Source organism: Oncorhynchus kisutch, linkage group LG30 (genome assembly GCF_002021735.2).
Source record: "Oncorhynchus kisutch isolate 150728-3 linkage group LG30, Okis_V2, whole genome shotgun sequence".
NCBI classification, from domain to species: Eukaryota; Metazoa; Chordata; class Actinopteri; order Salmoniformes; family Salmonidae; genus Oncorhynchus; species Oncorhynchus kisutch.
In genome coordinates this window covers 28,376,716-28,397,979 of record NC_034203.2, presented here as the reverse complement: position 1 = coordinate 28,397,979, position 21,264 = coordinate 28,376,716, and the positions used below count along the sequence as shown (strand labels likewise).

The 21,264-nt window shown below is 42.1% G+C and overlaps 1 protein-coding gene across 4 annotated transcripts in view; it reads right to left on the bottom strand.

Moving 5' to 3' along the window:
• Positions 1–21,264, bottom strand: part of LOC109874721 (arf-GAP with GTPase, ANK repeat and PH domain-containing protein 3) — a 261,538-nt gene that overhangs the window by 55,750 nt on the left and 184,524 nt on the right. For all 4 annotated transcript variants that reach the window (XR_004206343.1, XR_004206342.1, XM_031810043.1 and 1 more), the window contains exons 10-12: positions 20,470–20,574; positions 11,415–11,586; positions 338–511 (exon numbers count right to left, since the gene is read on the bottom strand). Coding sequence is in view for 2 of the 4 variants with exons in the window: in XM_031810043.1 (XP_031665903.1) it covers positions 338–511; positions 11,415–11,586; positions 20,470–20,574 (451 nt within the window). In the remaining 2 variants the exon portion in view is untranslated. The remainder of the gene's footprint in view (positions 1–337; positions 512–11,414; positions 11,587–20,469; positions 20,575–21,264) is intronic.

The following is a 21,264-nucleotide window of genomic DNA, read 5'->3' as shown; positions in this document are numbered from 1 at the left end:
AAAGGAGGGACTACCTGAACTTTTCCAATAAGAAACACTTGTTTTCCTCTGCAAAAGGTTTTGCTACAGTGTGCCGTAATGAATACGAACAGCTATTGCATCCCCACTGATATGACTGTACCAGGTCTGTTCTGGACGCTGTCTACTGTTCATTGTGTCGTGTGTCACCATCTTGCTACATCTATTTCAATGACATCGAGTGGCTGAGACTTCATTGAGTAAATAGTGGGAGTGGAGTTGTGGAAGAAGGAGCAGGGAAGATGGAGTAAAAAAGGAGGAAGAAGAAAAGGTGTAGGGATGAGGAAGAGGACATAGGAGGTGTGGTCGTCAGTCTCACCAGTCCCGGTGCTTGCACTTGTGTTGATGACAGCCTCGTTCCATTGGTCAGCGCTGGACACAGAGAAGGAGCGTTGGTGCATGCCGTCTTTACTGCCCCCGAAGCCCACCAGATTTCCCCCGCCGACCGAATGCTCTGACTGGAGGGACGTACTACTGTTAGAGTGGGGCGCACCTGGAGAGAGAGAGAGAGAGAGAGAGAGAGAGAGAGAGGGAGAGAAAGAAAGGGAGAGAGAGGGGGTGTAATGCATCATCATCTCATGTACCTGTACAAAGAGGTGCATTTCACTGAGGTTACAATGTCTTTTGCAAATCCAATTGTATGTTGCATCAAACAAGCCATATTTGTTAATAACAAGTTTTGTAGTTCTCTTTCTGTTTTTCTTTTTTTTAATCTGTACGAGAACAGACATTATAGTAAAGTTGCACAATGCTGCCGGCCCCTTTCTTGTGTTCATCTCTCTGTGTTACATGTGTAAACCCTCCATCCCTTCCCTGCCTTCCTCCATCTCCCCCATCTCCCCCTCTCCCTCCGCCTGTCTCTAATTAGCCCTTAATTAACAAGATACACTCTGATCGCTAATTATCTCGCCTCATCCTTTTGACTGCCACATCCATCTCTCCCGCCGTCGGCAGGCGGCAGGCCCCCTCTCTCTCCCCGACTTCCAATCAGGCAAACCACGGACATCTCTTTGCCTGTCTGCCTGCCTCCATTTACTAATTCATGGGCTAGGCAGCACTGTGTGGGGTCCTTCCCTCCTGTTCCTGTCTGGACAGCCACACAACACAACAGATACTGACTTGACTTCTTCTAGTACAGTGTGCTAATATAAGAATATATATGTATTTTCATCCAATGAAATTAGTCTATGATAATTATTTTATTTTAACCAAAATCACAATCAAATGTAACTAAATAAGTCATTCATGGTTGATTCTGAGTCAAATGATATACATGGTATTTAAGTATGGGTTTTTATTGTCAGAGCTGCAATAGAGAATAGAGAATACATACCTACTATAAAGTTACCCATGAGCATTTGTTACCACACATTAAGCCCAACTAGAGACAATAGAGTGGATGAGTCATCTCTGAAATGTAACAAGATGCTTTACTCCTGAGGTTGTAGTAAAAACAAAAGGGATTTATCAACTATATTATCATTTCTGCTGGGTATTCTCCAAGATATGATAGACTAGAAGCAGTTTTATATATATAACTTAATCTACTGATAGCAAAGACTGCTCTGAAAGGGTAGCAGTCAAACACTTGGTTTTGGTAAAAGTCACATAATACACATCAAGGACTTTTGTTTACAATTATGAGACGTAAAAAATATATATTATTCAGATTGAGGTTTAACAACAATAACAGTAGCTAGATATAATATACTGTGTGCTGTGTGTAAAGTAAACCAAGCGCCGCGGCGCTCTTGTTAGGGTAAGACGTCCTTCTCATTAGCGAGAGTAATAAGTGTATCAAATTCACATAATCATGTCTAATTGGTATCAGTAATTATCTTGTTGGGCCCGGGAATATTAATCTTCAGGTCCCAGAGGGGAAGGAGCGGGATCGCAGAGAGAGAGGAGAGGGAAAGAGAGAGAGAGAACCATGCTGGCTGAATTTGCATCCCCAAACCAGGGCATTGGAGAGAGGGGATAGATGATGTGATGAAGAATCATGGTGGAAAGATGCACTAAATTTGAACAAAATCCCTCACATGTGTGTTTAATCATTGTTGATGGGGGGGGGGGGGGGACACAATTTTGGAGTCATTTTGAGTGAGTTACTGACTGATGGCATGAGCTGGCATATTTGAAAATCCTAAAATTAAGTGAGTTTATTTGTAAATATTATATATATATATATGGATGATCTATATGGATGATTCATCAAATTGAAAAATAAAAAAATATCACTTCTCTAAGATAAGTGGTAATACTAGTGAATATAATATAACTGATTCGCATTATTTAATGTATTTCAATGCAACGATTACATTCAATATTTCAATACCTCAATTAATTTAGACATACTTAGTAACTTGCTCAACATAAAATCACTGCTACTAAAGTTCTAATAATAACTAAACTGAGCCTCAACGCCAACTTTAAAACAGAAGTGAGAATCAGAAGTGAAACATTTTCTGACCAAAATGCATCAAATACACCGGTGACAAATTCTGACTTTCACACTACACACTAGCATCCAAGATATAACTTGATGGATCATTGTACTATCTAAAGTTAAATCAGAAGAGAAAGACAACATTTACAAGCTTCGATATTTTGACAAGATACTCTAGTCTAATATTCAAATACTATTTCTATGGGGCAGATAGAGAACATTCTCCCCTGATGCGACCAGCTGATTATAGCTCCGGTGTAATTACATTATACGCTGCTTTATGCAGAAGTGGTCTAGGTCTGCTCTGTGGGGACTAATTGATGGAGCCATGTTTAATTCATTAATCATTAGCATCACATCTGACAATTAGACATGATTGTTACTTGAAGTTTTAAATATGAATCCATATAGGGTTTGTGTATTTATTTAGATATAAATTTTCCCCCTTTCGGACAGCCAAGAGTCAAACTACTTGTTGGGATATGTTGGTGTGCCTTGTACCATCAGGTACATACAGTGGGGCAAGAAAGTATTAGGTCAGCCACCAATTGTGCAAGCTCTCCCACTTAACAAGATGAGAGAGGCCTGTAATTTTCATCATAGGTACACTTCAACTATGACAGACAAAATGAGGGGAAAAAATCCAGAAAATCACATTGTAGGATTTTTAATGAATTTATTTGCAAATTATGGTGGAAAATAAGTATTTAGTCACCTACAAACAAGCAAGATTTCTGGCTCTCATAGACCTGCAACTTCTTCTTTAAGAGGCTCCTCTGTCCTCCACTCGTTACCTGTATTAATGGCACCTGTTTGAACTTGTTATCAAACAGTCCAAACTCCACTATGGCCAAGACCAAAGAGCCGTCAAAGGACACCAGAAACAAAATTGTAGACCTGCACCAGGCTGGGAAAACTGAATCTGCAATAGGTAAGCAGCTTGGTTTGAAAAAATCAACTGTGAGAGCAAATATTAGGAAATGGAAGACATACAAGACCACTGATAATCTCCCTCTATCTGGGGCTCCACGCAAGATCTCACCCCGTGGGGTCAAAATGATCACAAGAACGGTGAACAAAAGTCCCAGAACCACACAGGGGGGACCTAGTGAATGACCTGCAGAGAGCTGGGACCAAAGTAACAAAGCCTACCATCAGTAACACACTACACCGCACTACACTGCAGTGCCAGACGTGTCCCCCTGCTTAAGCCAGTACATGTCCAGGCCCATCTGAAGTTTACTAGAGAGCATTTGGATGATCCAGAAGAAGATTGGGAGAATGTCATATGGTCAGATGAAACCAAAATATAACTTTTTGGTAAAAACTCAACTCGTCGTGTTTGGAGGACAAAGAATGCTGAGTTGCATCCAAAGAACACCATACCTACTGTGAAGCATGGGGGTGGAAACTTCATGCTTTGGGGCTGTTTTTCTGCAAAGGGACCAGGACGACTGATCCGTGTAAAGGAAAGAATGAATGGTGCCATGTATCGTGAGATTTTGAGTGAAAACCTCCTTCCATCAGCAAGGGCATTGAAGATGAAACATGGCTGGGTCTTTCAGCATGACAATGATCCCAAACACACCGCCCGGGCAATGAAGGAGTGGCTTCGTAAAAAGCATTTCAAGGTCCTGGAGTGGCCTAGCCAGTCTCCAGATCTCAACCCCATAGAAAATCTTTGGAGGGAGTTGAAAGTCCGTGTTGCCCAGCAACAGCCCCAAAACATCACTGCTCTAGAGGAGATCTGCATGGAGGAATGGGCCAAAATACCAGCAACAGTGTGTGAAAACCTTGTGAAGACTGAAAACGTTTGACCTCTGTCATTGCCAACAAAGGGTATATAACAAAGTATTGAGATCAACTTTTGTTATTGACCAAATACTTATTTTCCACCATAATTTGCAAATAAATTCATAAAAAATCCTACAATGTGATTTTTCAGGATTTTTTCTCTCTCATTTTGTCTGTCATAGTTGAAGTGTACCTATGATGACAATTACAGGCCTCTCTCATCTTTATAAGTGGGAGAACTTGCACAATTGGTGGCTGAATAAATACTTTTTTGCCCCACTGTATACCATCAGTGAACTCTAAAGCAAAGCAACAGTTAAAAGATCTACTGAAAATATCAACATCTTAGTGTCACGGCCATTAAAAGAAGAGGACCAAGGTGCAGCGTGGTGAGCGTACATTTTCTTTTTATTAGAAAAATGACGCCGAACAAAACAATAAACGCTACAAAAAACAAACAGTGACGCTAAAGGCTATGTGCCCTAAAAAAAAAAGAAGTCAACTTCCCAAAGACAGGTGTAAAAAATGGCTACCTAAGTATGGTTCTCAATCAGAGACAACGATAGATAGCTGTCCCTGATTGAGAACCCTACCCGGCCAAAACATAGAAATACAAATAATAGAATATACAGTGCCTTGCGAAAGTATTCGGCCCCCTTGAACTTTGCGACCTTTTGCCACATTTCAGGCTTCAAACATAAAGATATAAAACTGTATTTTTTTGTGAAGAATCAACAACAAGTGGGACACAATCATGAAGTGGAACGACATTTATTGGATATTTCTAACTTTTTTAACAAATCAAAAACTAAAAAATTGGGCGTGCAAAATTATTCAGCCCCTTTACTTTCAGTGCAGCAAACTCTCTCCAGAAGTTCAGTGAGGATCTCTGAATGATCCAATGTTGACCTAAATGACTAATGATGATAAATACAATCCACCTGTGTGTAATCAAGTCTCCGTATAAATGCACCTGCACTGTGATAGTCTCAGAGGTCCATTAAAAGCGCAGAGAGCATCATGAAGAACAAGCAACACACCAGGCAGGTCCGAGATACTGTTGTGAAGAAGTTTAAAGCCGGATTTGGATACAAAAAGATTTCCCAAACTTTAAACATCCCAAGGAGCACTGTGCAAGCGATAATATTGAAATGGAAGGAGTATCAGACCACTGCAAATCTACCAAGACCTGGCCGTCCCTCTAAACTTTCAGCTCATACAAGGAGAAGACTGATCAGAGATGCAGCCAAGAGGCCCATGATCACTCTGGATGAACTGCAGAGATCTACAGCTGAGGTGGGAGACTCTGTCCATAGGACAACAATCAGTCGTATATTGCACAAATCTGGCCTTTATGGAAGAGTGGCAAGAAGAAAGCCATTTCTTAAAGATATCCATAAAAAAGTGTTGTTTAAAGTTTGCCACAAGCCACCTGGGAGACACACCAAACATGTGGAAGAAGGTGCTCTGGTCAGATGAAACCAAAATTGAACTTTTTGGCAACAATGCAAAATGTTATGTTTGGTGTAAAAGCAACACAGCTCATCACCCTGAACACACCATCCCCACTGTCAAACATGGTGGTGGCAGCATCATGGTTTGGGCCTGCTTTTCGTCAGCAGGGACAGGGAAGATGGTTAAAATTGATGGGAAGATGGATGGAGCCAAATACAGGACCATTCTGGAAGAAAACCTGATGGAGTCTGCAAAAGACCTGAGACTGGGACGGAGATTTGTCTTCCAACAAGACAATGATCGAAAACATAAAGCAAAATCTACAATGGAATGGTTCAAAAATAAACATATCCAGGTGTTAGAATGGCCAAGTCAAAGTCCAGACCTGAATCCAATCGAGAATCTGTGGAAAGAACTGAAAACTGCTGTTCACAAATGCTCTCCATCCAACCTCACTGAGCTCGAGCTGTTTTGCAAGGAGGAATGGGAAAAAATGTCAGTCTCTCGATGTGCAAAACTGATAGAGACATACCCCAAGCGACTTACAGCTGTAATCGCAGCAAAAGGTGGTGCTACAAAGTATTAACTTAAGGGGGCTGAATAATTTTGCACGCCCAATTTTTCAGTTTGAAATATCCAATAAATGTCGTTCCACTTCATGATTGTGTCCCACTTGTTGTTGATTCTTCACAAAAACAGTTTTACAGTTTTTTTACAGTTTTATATCTTTATGTTTGAAGCCTGAAATGTGGCAAAAGGTCGCAAAGTTCAAGGGGGCCGAATACTTTCGCAAGGCACTGTAGAATACCCACCCCAAATCACACCCTGACCAAACCAAATAGAGACATAAAAAGGATCTCTAAGGTCAGGGCGTGACACTTAGCAAAGTTACAGCGCCTTCAGAAAGTATTCACAACCCTTGACTTTTTCGACATTTTGGTTAGAATTGATTTGAATTGTAATTTTTTGTCAACGATCTACATGAGTCAATACATGTTAGATTCAACTTTGGCAGTGATTACAGTTGTGAGTCTTTCCGGGTATGTTTCTAAGAGCTTTGCACACCTGGATTGTACAATATTTGCACATTATTCTTTAAAAAATTCTTTAAACTCTGGCAAGTTGGTTGTTGATCATTGCTAGACAGCCATTTTCAAGTCTGGTCATAGATTTACATGCAGATTTAATTCAGAACCTTAACTAGGGCACTCAGGAACATTCAATGTCATCTTAGTAAGCAACTCCAGTGTATATTTGGCCTTGTGTTTTAGGTTATTGTCAAGTTGAAAAGTGAATGTGTCTCCCAGTGTCTGTTGGAAAGCAGATAGAACCAGGTTTTACTCTAGGATTTTGTGTGTGCTTAGCTCTACTCCATATATTTTTTACATTTTTACCCATCTACCAATAGGTGCCCTTCTTTGTGTGGCATTGGAAAACCTCCCTGGTCTCTGTGGTTGAATCTGTGTTTGAAATTCACTGTTCGACTGAGGAAGCTTACAGATAATTGTATGTTTGGGGTCATTCAAAAATCATGCTAAACATTATACTATCCATGCTATTTATTACGTGACTTGTTTAGCAAATGTTTACTCCTGAACTTATTTAGGCTTGCCATAAGAAGGGGTTGAATAATTATTGACTCAAGACATTTCATCTTTTCATTTTTAAATCATTTGTAAAAATGTTTAAAAATGTAATTCCACTTTGACATTATGGAGTATTGTGTGTAGGCCAGTGACTAAACATCTCAATTTAATCCATTTTAAATTCAGGCTGTAACGAAAGGTGGAAGAAGTCAAGGAGTGTGAATACTTATCTATTCAACTGGCTAGTCACTTAGGCTGAATTTACACAAGGTACTGTAGACATACTGTCATTACAAAAAACAAAATACTGTAAAAAGAAGAAACTTGGTGTCAAAATAAACCCATAATTTCACTTTCTGTGATAATTTGGGAATTCATATTGACAGTTCCACCTGCATGTTAATAGAAATGTCCAAAAGCTCTACCGCAATCATGGACGCCTATATCTGCATTTAAACATTTATATAATTATGTTCATTTGACAAATATAACTAAGTGTGTAGGAGAGAGAGTAAAGGAGTGTTTTCCATGCTAAGCAGCAGCAGCGGGGCTGGCTCTGGCTGGGGCTGTAATCTAAGTAGAAGGGATGGATTAGCGGGTAGCTACAGAACGACGGTAGCAGTAACGTCATCTTGCCTCTCATTTCTCTTTGGGCCGGCGCGGCCAGGCGTACCGTCAGAGGACTGATGAGCCGTGAAGCAGAGGCCTGACCCCACTGTGGAGTTGTTGCCATTATGTACAAGTATCAGGATAATGAGGCATTAATGCTAATGTGGGGGATGGAAGGAGGGAAGGGGGAAAGGAGGAAGGATGGAAGGGGGAAAAGAGCACATCCTCTGTGTCTGGAGGAGGGAAGGGGGGTAATGGGGGAAGGAGGAAAGGAGGGAAGGGGGAAAGGAGCACATCATCTGTGTCTGGAGCCATGTAATCCACCACCACTATTATCACTATCACTACTGCCTAATGCCGCCCGCCACCCCTGAAAGCTTCCCCCCACACTCCCCTCTGTGGCTCTGCCATGTCATCTAATCCTCCCCCCTCATCCAGCCGCCTCCTCGTCAGGAGCCATTAGACAGTCACCACACCCACACATCAGGCCCCGGCACTGGGCTGGTGGCCACTGAGACAGAGGCATAACCTAATGGTGGTCAGTGAGTCAGTGCCCAGTGGTTGGACTGTATGTATGCAGCCCAGAGCAAGATGAAGACTCACTGGTTTACAATGTAAGAGGGAGGTACTGTGCAGCACAGTCAACCCCCCCCCCCCCCCCCATACGATTGATTAAAACTGATGGGCCACATTAATACTTTGATACAATGTATCTGTCGTCGGTAAAACGGTTCCGCTGAACACTCAGACAGAGGAGAAGGAATTAGGCCTGCACATGTTTTTACTCATGGACACGTGTTTATTCATTTAGTCTTTGTCTCCATCTCTCTCTCTTCTCCTCTCCATCTTCTTCCCCTCTCTCTCTCTTCCTCCTGTGATTCTAAAGGTCTTTAGATCCAGGTAGTGAATGGATTACCAAAGGCAAAGACAGGGTTGTGATTCAGACACCATGAATGACAAATTACTCCTTTGTTCCCTTCATCAATTGCATGCCTAATGAAATCAAACTCACTCCGATCGCATCATCAGGAGAGGGTGCTCCAACGGGAGAAGACCTGCCCTGATTTGTAACCTTTCTCTCCTAATTGGAGATCGCCCTCGTATTGTTCCCCTCCCAGACGCAAAAAAATAGTGAGAATCGGTAGTGAGTTGTCTCAACAGCATCCTTTACTAGCTCTGTATTTACAACAGAGTTAAACAATATACCCATGCAAACACAGGTAACGAGTCAGAGTAAAAAAAGGAATAAAGGACACATTTTTATTTATTTTATTTATTTAAAAACAAAACAGCATTTGGCCTCTTTTTCAGGGCCCCATAACCACTCCTCTCCCCTCTCTCTTTCCTCACTCCTACAGATTCAGACACCTCTGCTCTCTTCTCCCTCCTCCTGAAGGTTAATTGTTCATGAGTTGGAAGTTGGAATGTGACCTCCACCCCTGTCCTTTACTCTGTAAACTCATAAATCTTCTCAGGCATTTGAATAATTAACCTCTTGAGTGGGGTCCTGATGGTCAAATCTTGGCCAGGATCAACAAAATAAGTAAGGGCTGGGCCACAAGTGGTCCCTACTGGCCAGTCTGTCTATTCCACTACTGCACAATCCAATTAGCTACAACCATGGCAGGAGGTAACAGACACTGCTCCTCGGCCGATGGAGGACGCCCTCATTACCCCACTCCCCTCTATCCCTCTCCCCACATCACCCCCGTCTGGGGACCACTCTGCTAATTAGTAATAATTACTCTTAGTAATAATTAATCCTAACCCCTAAATTTAATCACTGGTTTCTCCTCGCCTCTCTGGGCCTTGCTGCCAGTTCCTGCTAAAGCTCCCTCCAGCCTCCAGTGGCACAGCCAGCTCTGTCTATTTATAGGCCTGTGTGGACTGAAGGAAGGAAGGCATTGGTACTGGCAGGACACAGGACAAGCAAGGCAAGCCCCCTGGATGGAATTTAGGTCAGAGCTAAAATTCAACATCTGGACAAAATAAAATTGTCCTTCATTGGGAAATTCATATTTTTTATAATTTTATAATGATTATTATGAACAAGTTAATCATATTTAGATCATTTAAATGGGCAATCTGTCTATGAATTTGAGAGTGGTTACATTTCTCGAGCCATATCCCTCAGCTTTTTACTGAAACAGTGGCGGGGACGCTATGTAGTTGTTTCTACTATAGACATTAAAACCAGTAGATGGTGATAGTGCTGACGTCATCCATGTATTCCTACGGAAAACTCCCCATGGTGCATGAAGCCGGAAATATTTCAATCGTGTTGTATTGCTGAATGGCACCAAAAACAAAATTGCTAAGGATCATGGTGAAAGTGGGCATAACTAGCAAAGGATCATGGGCGATGTAGTCATTTTCATCATGCCTGAGAGAGTCAACCTTAATGTCTATGGCAAGAGGGCGCGAGCCTCCTCGTAGCCTGTCCGCCCGTGATTTGTCTTTGTCAACACATGGTCCTGTGTGACGACAAATGTAGTCAGAATGAATCACTATTTAATTTAATATCTCAATTTGTAGCGAACTTTAAAATAATTCACAGTGGGGATGAAACTTGATCATAATTCAATCATTTTAGAGGCCAAAGAATGGTTTGGCTGTTCTGGTGTTCGTAATTTACATAGGCTTTCTATGGCAAGCCAGGGTTTTTTGGCACCACTAAGTTGCTATGCAGTAGCCAACCAGTAGAGCTTGTGACTTCACAAGTTGATTGGCCCTTTAAGATAGCATTTAATAGCCTTATAAGCACTCCTTCAGTAATCATATAATTGTGTTAGCTCATCTGCATCTGCATAATGACATTGTACCAAAATCTAAAGAGTTTTCACATAAATACAGCAATAAAATACATATTACATGATCATTATATATTTCACCTATTAAAATGAACTTTATTGTATCCTCTGGGCAGTGAATGGTATTAGTGTCTCTGAAGAACCTCTATTGATTTTCTGCTGGACCGGACATGAAGTCGATAGAGATTTACATACAGTTGAACTTGGCATCAGGTTGCTTAGCTTAAGTTATTCAGTTGCTAGCTTTTTGCACATACCTCGGTCTGTGGTTGTTGAAAGTGTTTGGTTGGGTTCTGGAGCAAGGTAGAAGTTGTTCCTATAGCCGCAGATCTCAAATCGGATTATTTTACTCCCAAACCTGACCATAACTGTTAAGAGGAGCAATAAATATCTGACCCTGTATCAGTGGTTAGTAGGCAACTTCTACATACTCTGTTTGTCTGTATTATAACAGATGTGGATTCCTCAAAATTGAAGAGCAGACTTCAGTTAAATACTTTTGAAATATATGCAAGTATTTGAGGTGTGCTTAATTTAGCTTTTTGTGGACTATTCTATTTGTTCCACTGTAACATGGAAATTAAATAAAGGGTAGCTTATCATTTTATTTGAAATAATTTGACATATGTTTTTGACCGAGGTCTGGTACAGAGGTCTTGCATGGACCCAGAGTGGTGACTAGGGTGGCCCTCTTACCTGCAGTGCCCACTCCTAGCTGCAGGGTGCTACGGTCCTTGGTCAGCCCGTTGGTCTTGGGGCTGGTGGTGGGGGCGATGGTGGTGACCGCTCTGGGTGGTCGCTTCCCTGGCACCTTGACCGTGGTCCTTAACAGGTCAATCTCTTTACCGTGCACATTCTGCATGTAGTCCTGGAACGCACATCACAAAACACATAATGAGTCAATCTCATTAGTCTAAACATGGATGATGATGAAAAACCTTTAAAAACTACAAACTAATTATATATATGATACAACTTCCATCCTGACATACAGTAACAAAACTGACTGACAGATAGCCATTTCAGAACATTACCTGTGCCCACGCTGCCTCACAAACTAGCTCAGTTATAGACTTAATGAGTAGACCAGGACCCTCCAATCCTGTTCCTGCAGAGCTATCATCCTGTAGTTTTTCACGCCAACCCTAATCTAGTGCACGTGATTCTAATAATTAGCTGGTTGATAAGCTGAATCAGGTTAGTTACATCTGGGTTTGGAGCAAAAACCTACAGGAGGTTAGCTGTCCAGGAAGAGGGTTGGAGAACCATGGAGTAGACTAATGAATGCAAATGGTCTCATTCTCTCTCATAACGATTTAGATTTAAAACAACACCCCAAATGGACGAGGAAGGGAAGCCAAGGTGAAAATCATTGAGCTCAGCAGAAAAAGCCAGAGGAGAACTCTCCGCTTTGCCTTTTGCCTGGTATGCCCCCCCTTCCATCTCTTTCTTTCCTTTATCTCTCCCTCAATCTTTCTCCTTCCTTTATCAGGGTTCCATAAAGCACTCATCTCTTCCCCTGCCTCCTCTCTAATTACCCAGCCAGCTAGCGCTCCTCGCTCTCATTTCCTTTTATTGCCGGAATTAACAGCCAGATCGAAGCGTGCAAAGCTATTAAGATGTGTGATTAAGCCACATTCAATTAGTTTCTACAAACAATTTAATTGATGTAGCAGATAGAATTAACAGAAGGTGATTGTGTGGATGGCTTGGCTGACTGTGAAATTAAAGGGATCCTCGCACTCTTGTTCTGTATCTCGCTCTCCCCCTCTCTCCCTTCCCACCTTCTCGCTCTCTCTTTTTCCCGCTCTCTCCTTTTCCCGCTCTCTCCATCCCACCTTCTTGCTCTCTCTCCCTCCCACCTCTCTCCCCCGCTCTCTCTCCCTCCCACCTTGTCTCCCGCTCTCTCCCCCCTCCCACCTACTCTCCCCTGCTCTCTCTTACCACCTTCTCTCTCTTTCTACCACTTTCTCTTCCTCCCTCCCACTCTCTCTGCTTGGTAAGTCAGAATGGTAGTAAACACATGTCTGCTAATGTAACAGTGATTCCTGTTCTGCCTCAGCTCTGGTCAGTGAGGTAGCAGACAGACATTCAAGACAGAGTTAGTAGACATGCTCCTGATAAACTACGATAGCTATAATTAGCAGCTAGCTAGTCAGTTACATACATCACTGTAACACTACGCTGCTCTGCTAATAATGGCTACTAAGTTAAGCCATTACCACCCAGTCAATAAAATAATATAATAAAAACAAATGTAATCAATTCATGTTGCATGCAAATTACAATTTTTTACTATACAGTGCATTCGGGAAGTATTCAGACAGACCCCTTCCCTTTTTCCACATTTTGTTAAGTTACAGACTTACTCTAAAATGGATCAAATAAAATCCTTATCAATCCACACACAATACCCTGTAATAACAAAGCTAAAATAGGTTTTTACAATTTTTTTTGCAAATAAAAACAGAAATACCTTATTTACATAAGTATTCAGACCTTTTGCTATGAGACTCGAAATTGAGCTCAGGTTTTTGTATTTGTATTTATTATGGATCCCCATTAGCTGCTGCCAAGCAAGCAGCTACTCTTCCTGGGGTCCAGCAAAATTAAGGCAGTTTATACCATTTTAAAAACATTACAATACATTCAGACTGTGTGCCCTCAGGCCCCTACTCCACCATTACCACATATATACGTTTGTGTATAGTGCGTATGTATCATGTGTGTGTGGGTATGCGCCTATGTTTGTGTTGCTTCAGAGTCCCCGCTGTTCCATAACATGTTTTTTTTATCTGTTTTAAAAAAATCTAATTTTACTGCTTGCATGATTTACTTGATGTGGAATAGAGTTACATTTAGTTATGTCTCTAATTTAGTACTGTGCCCCTTCCGTAGTCTGTTCTGGACTTGGGGATTGTGAAGAGACCTCTTGTGGCATGTCTTGTGGGGTGTGCATGGGTGTCCGAGCTGTGCGCCAGTAGTTCAACATGTCAATACCTCTAATAAATACAAGCAGTGATGAAGTCAATCTCTCCTCCACTTTGAGCCAGGAGAGATTGACAAGCATATTATTAATGTTAGCTCTCTGTGTACATCCAAGGGCCAGCCGTGCTGCCCTGTCCTGAACCAATTGCAATTTTCCTAAGTCCTTTTTTAGTGCCACCTGGCCACACGACTGAACAGTAGTCCAGGTGCGACAAAACTAGGGCCTGTAGGACCTGCCTTGTTGACAGTGCTGTCAAGAAGGTAGAGCAGAGCCTTATAATAGACATACTTCTCCCCATCTTAGCTACTGTTGTATCAATATGTTTTGACCATGACAGTTTACAATCCAGGGTAACTCCAAGCAGTTTAGTCACCTCAACTTGCTCAATTTCCACATTATTTATTACAATATTTAGTTGAGGTTTAGGGTTTTAGTGAATGATTTGTCCCAAATACAATGCTTTTAGTTTTAGAAATATTTAGGACTAACTTATTCCTTGCCATCCACTCTGAAACTAACTGCAACTCATTGTTCATTTTTGCAGTTATTTCAATCGCTGTAGTAGCTGACATGTATAGTGCTGAGTCATCTGCATACATAGACACTCTGGCTTTCCTCAAAGCCAGTGGCAATTCATTAGTAAAGATTCAAAAAAGTAATGGACCTAGACAGCTGCCTTGGGTTATTCCTGATTCTACCACCCTCTGTGTTCTGTTAGATAGGTAACTCTTTATCCATAATATATCAGGGGGTGTAAAGCCATAACACATACGTTTTGCCATCAGCAGACTATGATCGATAATGTTAAATGCCGCACTGAAGTCTAACAAAACAGCCCCCACAATATTTTTATCAACAATTTCTCTCAGCCAATCATCAGTCATTTGTGTAAGGGCTGTGCTTGTTGAATGTCCTCTATAAGCATGCTGAAAGTTAGTCAATTTGTTTACTGTAAAATAGCATTGTATCTGGTCAAACACAATTTTTTCCAAAAGTTGGTAACAGGCTCATTGGTCAGCAATTTGAGCCAGTAAAGGGGGCTTTACTATTCTTAGGTAGAATTTTACTTTTGCTTCCCTTCAAGCCTGAGGGCAAACACTTTCTAGTAGGCTTAAATTGAAGATGTGGCAATATAGTCCGCTATTATCCTCAGTAGTTTTCCATACCGGTGGCTTGTCATTGTTGATAGACAACAATCATTTTTTCACCTCTTCCACACTAACTTTACGGAATTTAAAATGACAATGCTTGTCTTTCATAATTTGGTAAGATATACTTTGATGTGTAGTGTCAGCATTTGTTGCTGGCATGTTATGCCTAAGATTGCTATTTTTGCCAATGAAAAAAATCATTAAAGTAGTTGGCAATATCATTTGGTTTTGTGATGAATCTGTTTCAATGAATGATGGAGCTGAAATGGCCTTTTTTCACAGAATTTCATTTAAGGTGCTCCAAAGCTTTTTACTATCAGTTTTTTATTTAATTTATCTTGGTTTCATATTGTAGCTTCTTATTCTTTTTATTCAGTTTAGTCACATGATTTCTCAATATGCAATACGTTTGCCAATCGGTTGTGCAGCCAGACTTCTTTGCCATTAATTTTGCCTCATGTCTCAAACATATAATTTTTCAATTTCTCATCAATCCACAGGGATTTAACCGTTTTTACAGTAATTTTCTTAATGGGTGCATGCTTATCAGCAACTGGAATAAGCAATTTCATAAATTTGTGTCACGCCCTGACCGTAGATTGCTTTGTATGTTTCTATTTTTAGTTTGGTCAGGGTGTGATGTGGGTGGGTATTCTATGTTGTAGGTTTAGGTTTTCTTTTTCTATGTGTTTGGCCTGGTATCGGTCTCAATCAGAGGCAGCTGTCTATCGTTGTCTCTGATTGAGAGCCATACTTAGGTAGCCTGTTTTCCCATTTTGAGTTGTGGGTGATTATTTTCCGTTTCAGTGTTTTCACCATACAGGACTGTTTTGGTTTTCCTTTATTCTTTTGTTCGTTTGTATTCAGTGTTCAGTTTATTAAAGGCATCAGGAACACCAACGAAAATCATTACAATATGTAAAGTGTAGTGTCTGTTTGCTCCTCATTACACACCAGGACTAACATATATTCTTTACATCAATAACATAGGAATCACTACAAGACTTATTGTATGACCTCTTATACACTACATTAGGCACAGCCTTTGGAACATTGGTTTTCCTAGATATGGCTACTATATTGTGATCAGTACATCCAATGGATCTGGATACTGCTTTCAAGCAGATTTCTGCAGCATTAGTAAAGTTGTGATTAAAGCATGTTGATAATTTAATTCCTGTGCTGTTTATAACTACCCTGGTAGGTTGACTGATAGCCGGAACCAGGTTGCAGGCACTGGTTACAGTTTGAAACTTTTTCTTAAGTGGGTAGCTTGATGAAATCCAGTCAATATTTAAATCACCCAGAAAATATAACTCTCTGTTGATATCACATACATTATTAAGCATTTCACACATCTTATCCAGATACTGACTGTTAGCACTTGATGGCCTATAGCAGCTTCCCACCAGAATGGGCTTTAGGTGAGGCAGATGAACTTGTTATTATATTACTTCAACAGTATTTGACATGAGCTCCTCTCTAATCTTCACAGGAATGTGGTTCTGAATATAAACAGCAACACCTCCACCATTGGCATTTCCATATTTTCTATAAACTCTGCATCACAATGGTAGGGATTTGCTTAGCTGGTCTTCAGTCATTGTCTCAACGCAGCCTTATAGTGCTGTGAAAGGATCCAGGATCCCAAATGATTTGGGTGGATCCCATCCTCCTTATAAAATGTGTTTTGTTTCCAAAAGGTTTTGGAAATTGTCAACAAAAGTTAGACCCATTGAGCTGCAATAATCACGTAGCCAGTTGTGAAGAGAAAGAATCCTGTTAAAACGATCAATGCCGCGATTCATTGATGGCAGAGGGCCAGATATTATGGAGCTTTTCTTAGTGTTTAGCAGAGAGTCAATCAACTCTTTAAAATCCAGTTTCAACTATTCAGAACGGCCCTTCATAATGCCATTAAAACCCACATGGACTACGATAGAATCGATTTCCACGTCCTGGCGTAGTACATTCGGGAGCAACTTAGTAATGTTATTTACTCGAGCTCCGGGATAAGACATTGTTTTTGTACAAGGAACGGTCACATTTCTTACCATGGAGCTGCCCAGAATCCCAGTTGGAGTGGACGAGGAAATCCGCCCACTCCCAAGCCTCTCAGGATTCGGAGAACCCTTTATGGACAGCCGTAATTATAGGCAGGATAACTTGAACACGTTGCTCCCGGCGCCTGTGGCAGGCCTCCGACAGATGGAGAAGCCCCGCTCGATCCAGAGCAGGGACAGAAGGTTGTCGAAGTCGATTTCGTAGTTGTAGGCACTGCGGTCGCAGACACAGGCACCCCCAGTGACGAAGGTGCAGGAAGATCAGGCTCCAGAATGGCGAAACTATTTTCTGCTTGTATCCTCTCCGGGCCTCTCATTAGGAGTGTAGACAGCTTTGCGGGAAGTCGCTGTCTTCGGCTTCCACGGTTCATGATAATCGACCATCGCTGAGCTACTTCTACGCCGCTATCAGATGGGGGAGCTCTGGGCAACACCGGCCAGTCGGATAACGACAAACGACAAGGCGGAGATGCATCCTACATGCGCGAACGCTGTCCAGCCACCGGTGTAGAAAATGTAAACATTCCCCTCTACGTTTTCCCCAGTTTCTTACGTAGGTTGGTGACCTGCGTGATCAACGAAGCCACCTCAAGACTATAATCCTTGGCAAGTAAAAAATTGCTGCATCGGTACTCCGAGTGGTCTGGTTTGTCCCGAAACAGTGCATAATAGATACAGCTCCTACAGTGCTGGAACCGTTAATTTATTTCTCCAGACAAAGAGGGCTCCATTGAAAAACTCATCTGGTACCAACTGCGTTAGCTTGATGGCTAGCAGCTTAGCGTCTCTGTCAAGCAGGCTTAAACCTGTCTGTTAACTTCTTGGTGACAGGGGGGCAGTATTGAGTAGCTTGGATGAATAAGGTGCCCAGAGTATACTGCCTGCTACTCTGTCCCAGATGCTAATATATGCATATTATTAATAGTATTGGATAGAAAACACTTTGAAGTTTCTAAAACTGTTAGAATGATGTCTGTGACTATAACAGAACTCATATGGCAGGCGAAAACCTGAGACAAATCCAACCAGGAAGTGGGAAATCTGTGGGAAATCATTTAAGTGATTGCCTATCCAATATGCTGTGTCTATGGGGCCAAATTGAATTTGCCAAGGCTTCCAGCAGATGTCAACAGTCTTTAGAACGTTGTTTGAGGCTTCTATTGTGGAAGGATGTCGAATTAGATCTGTTTCAACAAGTGGACTAGCCTGAGGCCAATCAGTTGTTTACTGCGCGGTCACGCGGGCGCACTGTTCCTTCTTGTTCCTCTGTAGTGAATACGCTATTGTCCGGTTGGAATATTATTGAAGACGTATTATAAAAAGACCCTAAGGATTGATTGTAAAAATCGTTTGACATGTTTCTACAAACTGTAATGGAACTCTTTTGACTTTTCGTCTGGATTTTGCGCTCGCACATTGTGCCTTTGGAATAGAGAACTAAACGCGCGAACAAAACTGAGGTATTTGGACATAAATATGGACGTAATCGAACAAAACGAAAATTTCTTGTAGAAGTATGAGTCCTGGGAGTGCATTCCGACGAAGATCAGCAAAGGTAAGTGAAGATTTATAATGCTATTCATGTCTTTTGTCGACTCCACAATTTGGCGGGTAACTGTCCGTAGAGCTTCCGAGACAGCATTGTGTCGAGGCACAGATCTGGGGAAGGGTACCAAAACATTTCTGTAGCATTGAAGGTCCCCAAGAACACAGTGGCCGCCATCATTCTTAAATGGAAGAAGTTTGGAACCACCAAGACTCTTCCTAGAGCTGGTCGTCCGGCCAAACTGAGCAATCGGGGGAGAAGGGCCTTAGTCAGGGAGGTGCCAAGAACTCCATGGTCACTCTGACAGAGCTCCAGAGGTCCTCTGTGGAGATGGGAGAACCTTCCAGAAGGACAACCTTCTCTGCAGCACTCCACCAATCAGGCCTTTAAGGTAGAGTGGCCAGACGGAAGCCACTCCTCTGAAAAAGTCACATGACAGCCCACTTGGTGTTTGCCAAAAGGCACCTAAAAGACTCTCAGACCATGAGAAACAAGATTGAACTCTTTGGCCTGAATGCCAAGCGTCACTTCTGGAGGAAACCTGGCACCATCCCTAAGGTGAAGCATGGTGGTGGCAGCATCATGCTGTGGGGATGTTTTTCAGAGGCAGGGACTGGGAGACTAATCAGGATCGAGGGAAAAATGAAAGGAGCAAAGTACTGAGAGATCCTTGATGAAAACCTGCTCCAGAGCATTCAGGACCTCAGACTGGGGCAACGTTTCACCTTCCAACAGGACAACGACCCTAAACACAGAGCCAAAACAATGCAGGGGTGGCTTCAGGACAAGTCTCTGAATGTCATTGAGTGGGCCAGCCAGAGCCCGGACTTGAACCCGATCGAACATCTCTGGAGAAACCTGAAAATAGCTGTGAATTGACGCTCCCTATCCAATCTGATAGAGCTTGAGAGGATCTGCAGAGAAGAATGGGAGAAACTCCCCAAATACAGGTGTGCCAAGCTTGTAGCGTCATACCCAAGACGAATCGAGGCTGTAATCGCTGCCAAAAGTGCTTCAACAAAGTACTGAGTAAAGGGTCTGAATACTTATGTAATGTGAGATTTAGTTCATTAATTAAAAAAAAAATGCATTTGAAAACATTTCTAAAAACCTGTTTTTGCTTTTAAATTATGGGGCATTGTGTGTACATTGATAAGGGAATTTTTTAATACATTTTAGAATAAGACTGTAACGTAACTTAATGTGGAAAAAGTCAAAGGGTCTGAATACTTTCCGAATGCACTGTATTTGGCTTTCATAGAATATATTATCTAAAATTGGACAAAACAATTCTCTGACTCTAGGGGCAAAAATTTGGACTGGACACATGTACAAATGCTCATCTCTAACTTTCACCAAATCTTCCTTTGAAAACCAAGTCATTTGTTGTATTTAGACAGACATTACCACCATAGAATAGAGGTGAGACCGTGAGAGGAAGGGCGTGGGGCAGCAATGTCGTGCTGTGGTGGTGGGGGGGGTCTGACAGAGCTGTCTGCCGGCTGGCTGCAGCGGAGTGTTTAAGAGGTATTAGCGGCCCAGCGGGACTCTGACAGAGACGGATGTTGCTGGCCGCTCAGCCTCCGCCAGGCGCCACGCACAGCGGCGAGCGCCATTATAAATACAAGCCAGCATGGTGGCCGGGCGTGGCAGGCACACAGCAGCAACAGCTAGCGCCATGTATGTCTCCATTACCCAGCCACCACAGGGGTGGGGGGATAGAGATGACCACCACCTCCGCCTCTACCCCCCCCAGTTTATAATCAGAATCACACTAAGATGGGTACTAATAAATAGAGGCTGAAAGTCTTTGCTAACATTTTTATCTCTCAGAAACCTTCATAAATGTATCAATATGTGTACATAACAGTTAAATCATTAATTTCCACCTTTTGTGAGGGACAAGCTTGCATGTTTCGCTAATGAATGTAAAGTATATTCTACACATATACCTTAAACAGTCCACTACAAACGGAGCTATACTAAATGTAGGGTTACTCACATGTAAACTGGGGTGGTAGGTGAGAAGGCCGTTGTCACACAGTGTGACATATTTCTTCTTCCACTCCTTATTCAGGGACTTCCCACTTCTCTTCAGAAGGATGCCCTGGGGAGAGAGAAGAGAAGAAGAGAGGGTCAGAAGATGTCTTCCTCCAGCTAAACACAATGGACTAGAACATATAATGTAACTAACTTGGGATGACAATAAGAACACTTGCTCTATCCTTAGATCAGGCCAGAGTCGATACAACAGTCATTTTACAGCAGCAGGTTGCCTGTATGTGAGTGTGTGAGTACAAACTTTTTCGACCTTCCAACTTTTGATTGTCATTGGTCACTGTAACCCCATGGCCAATGCAATACAACAACGGTCAACGGTGTAATCAATGTTCAACGTCTATAGATAATATTTAACGGTGACCACTTGAACCTTCAGAATTGGTGCTGTCCTTCTGTAACCGACTGTCTCACATTCAAAGTGAGCAGAGACAATCCAATTTGCTCATGTATTCATTCATCCCCATGTCCTGACCAGTTGAACTCTGGAGGACCCCTTCATCCAGGGATTAGGTGTGTGATCTCCCCCTCTTCAAAGCCTTGACTCAGCCCCTCCCCTCTATCCCACCATTATCTTCTGGAGCCTTAACTCCTCAGATGTTTGACTTTATCTGCTTAGTCAATCCAGGGTAAACAATGGCAGTTCCTGGGGCTGTGAGGGGGTCTTTGTGGCTGGGGGGCGGTGACGGTCCTCTGGGGGTAAGGACCAGGGAGGACCAAGGGAGAGGCATGCTTAATT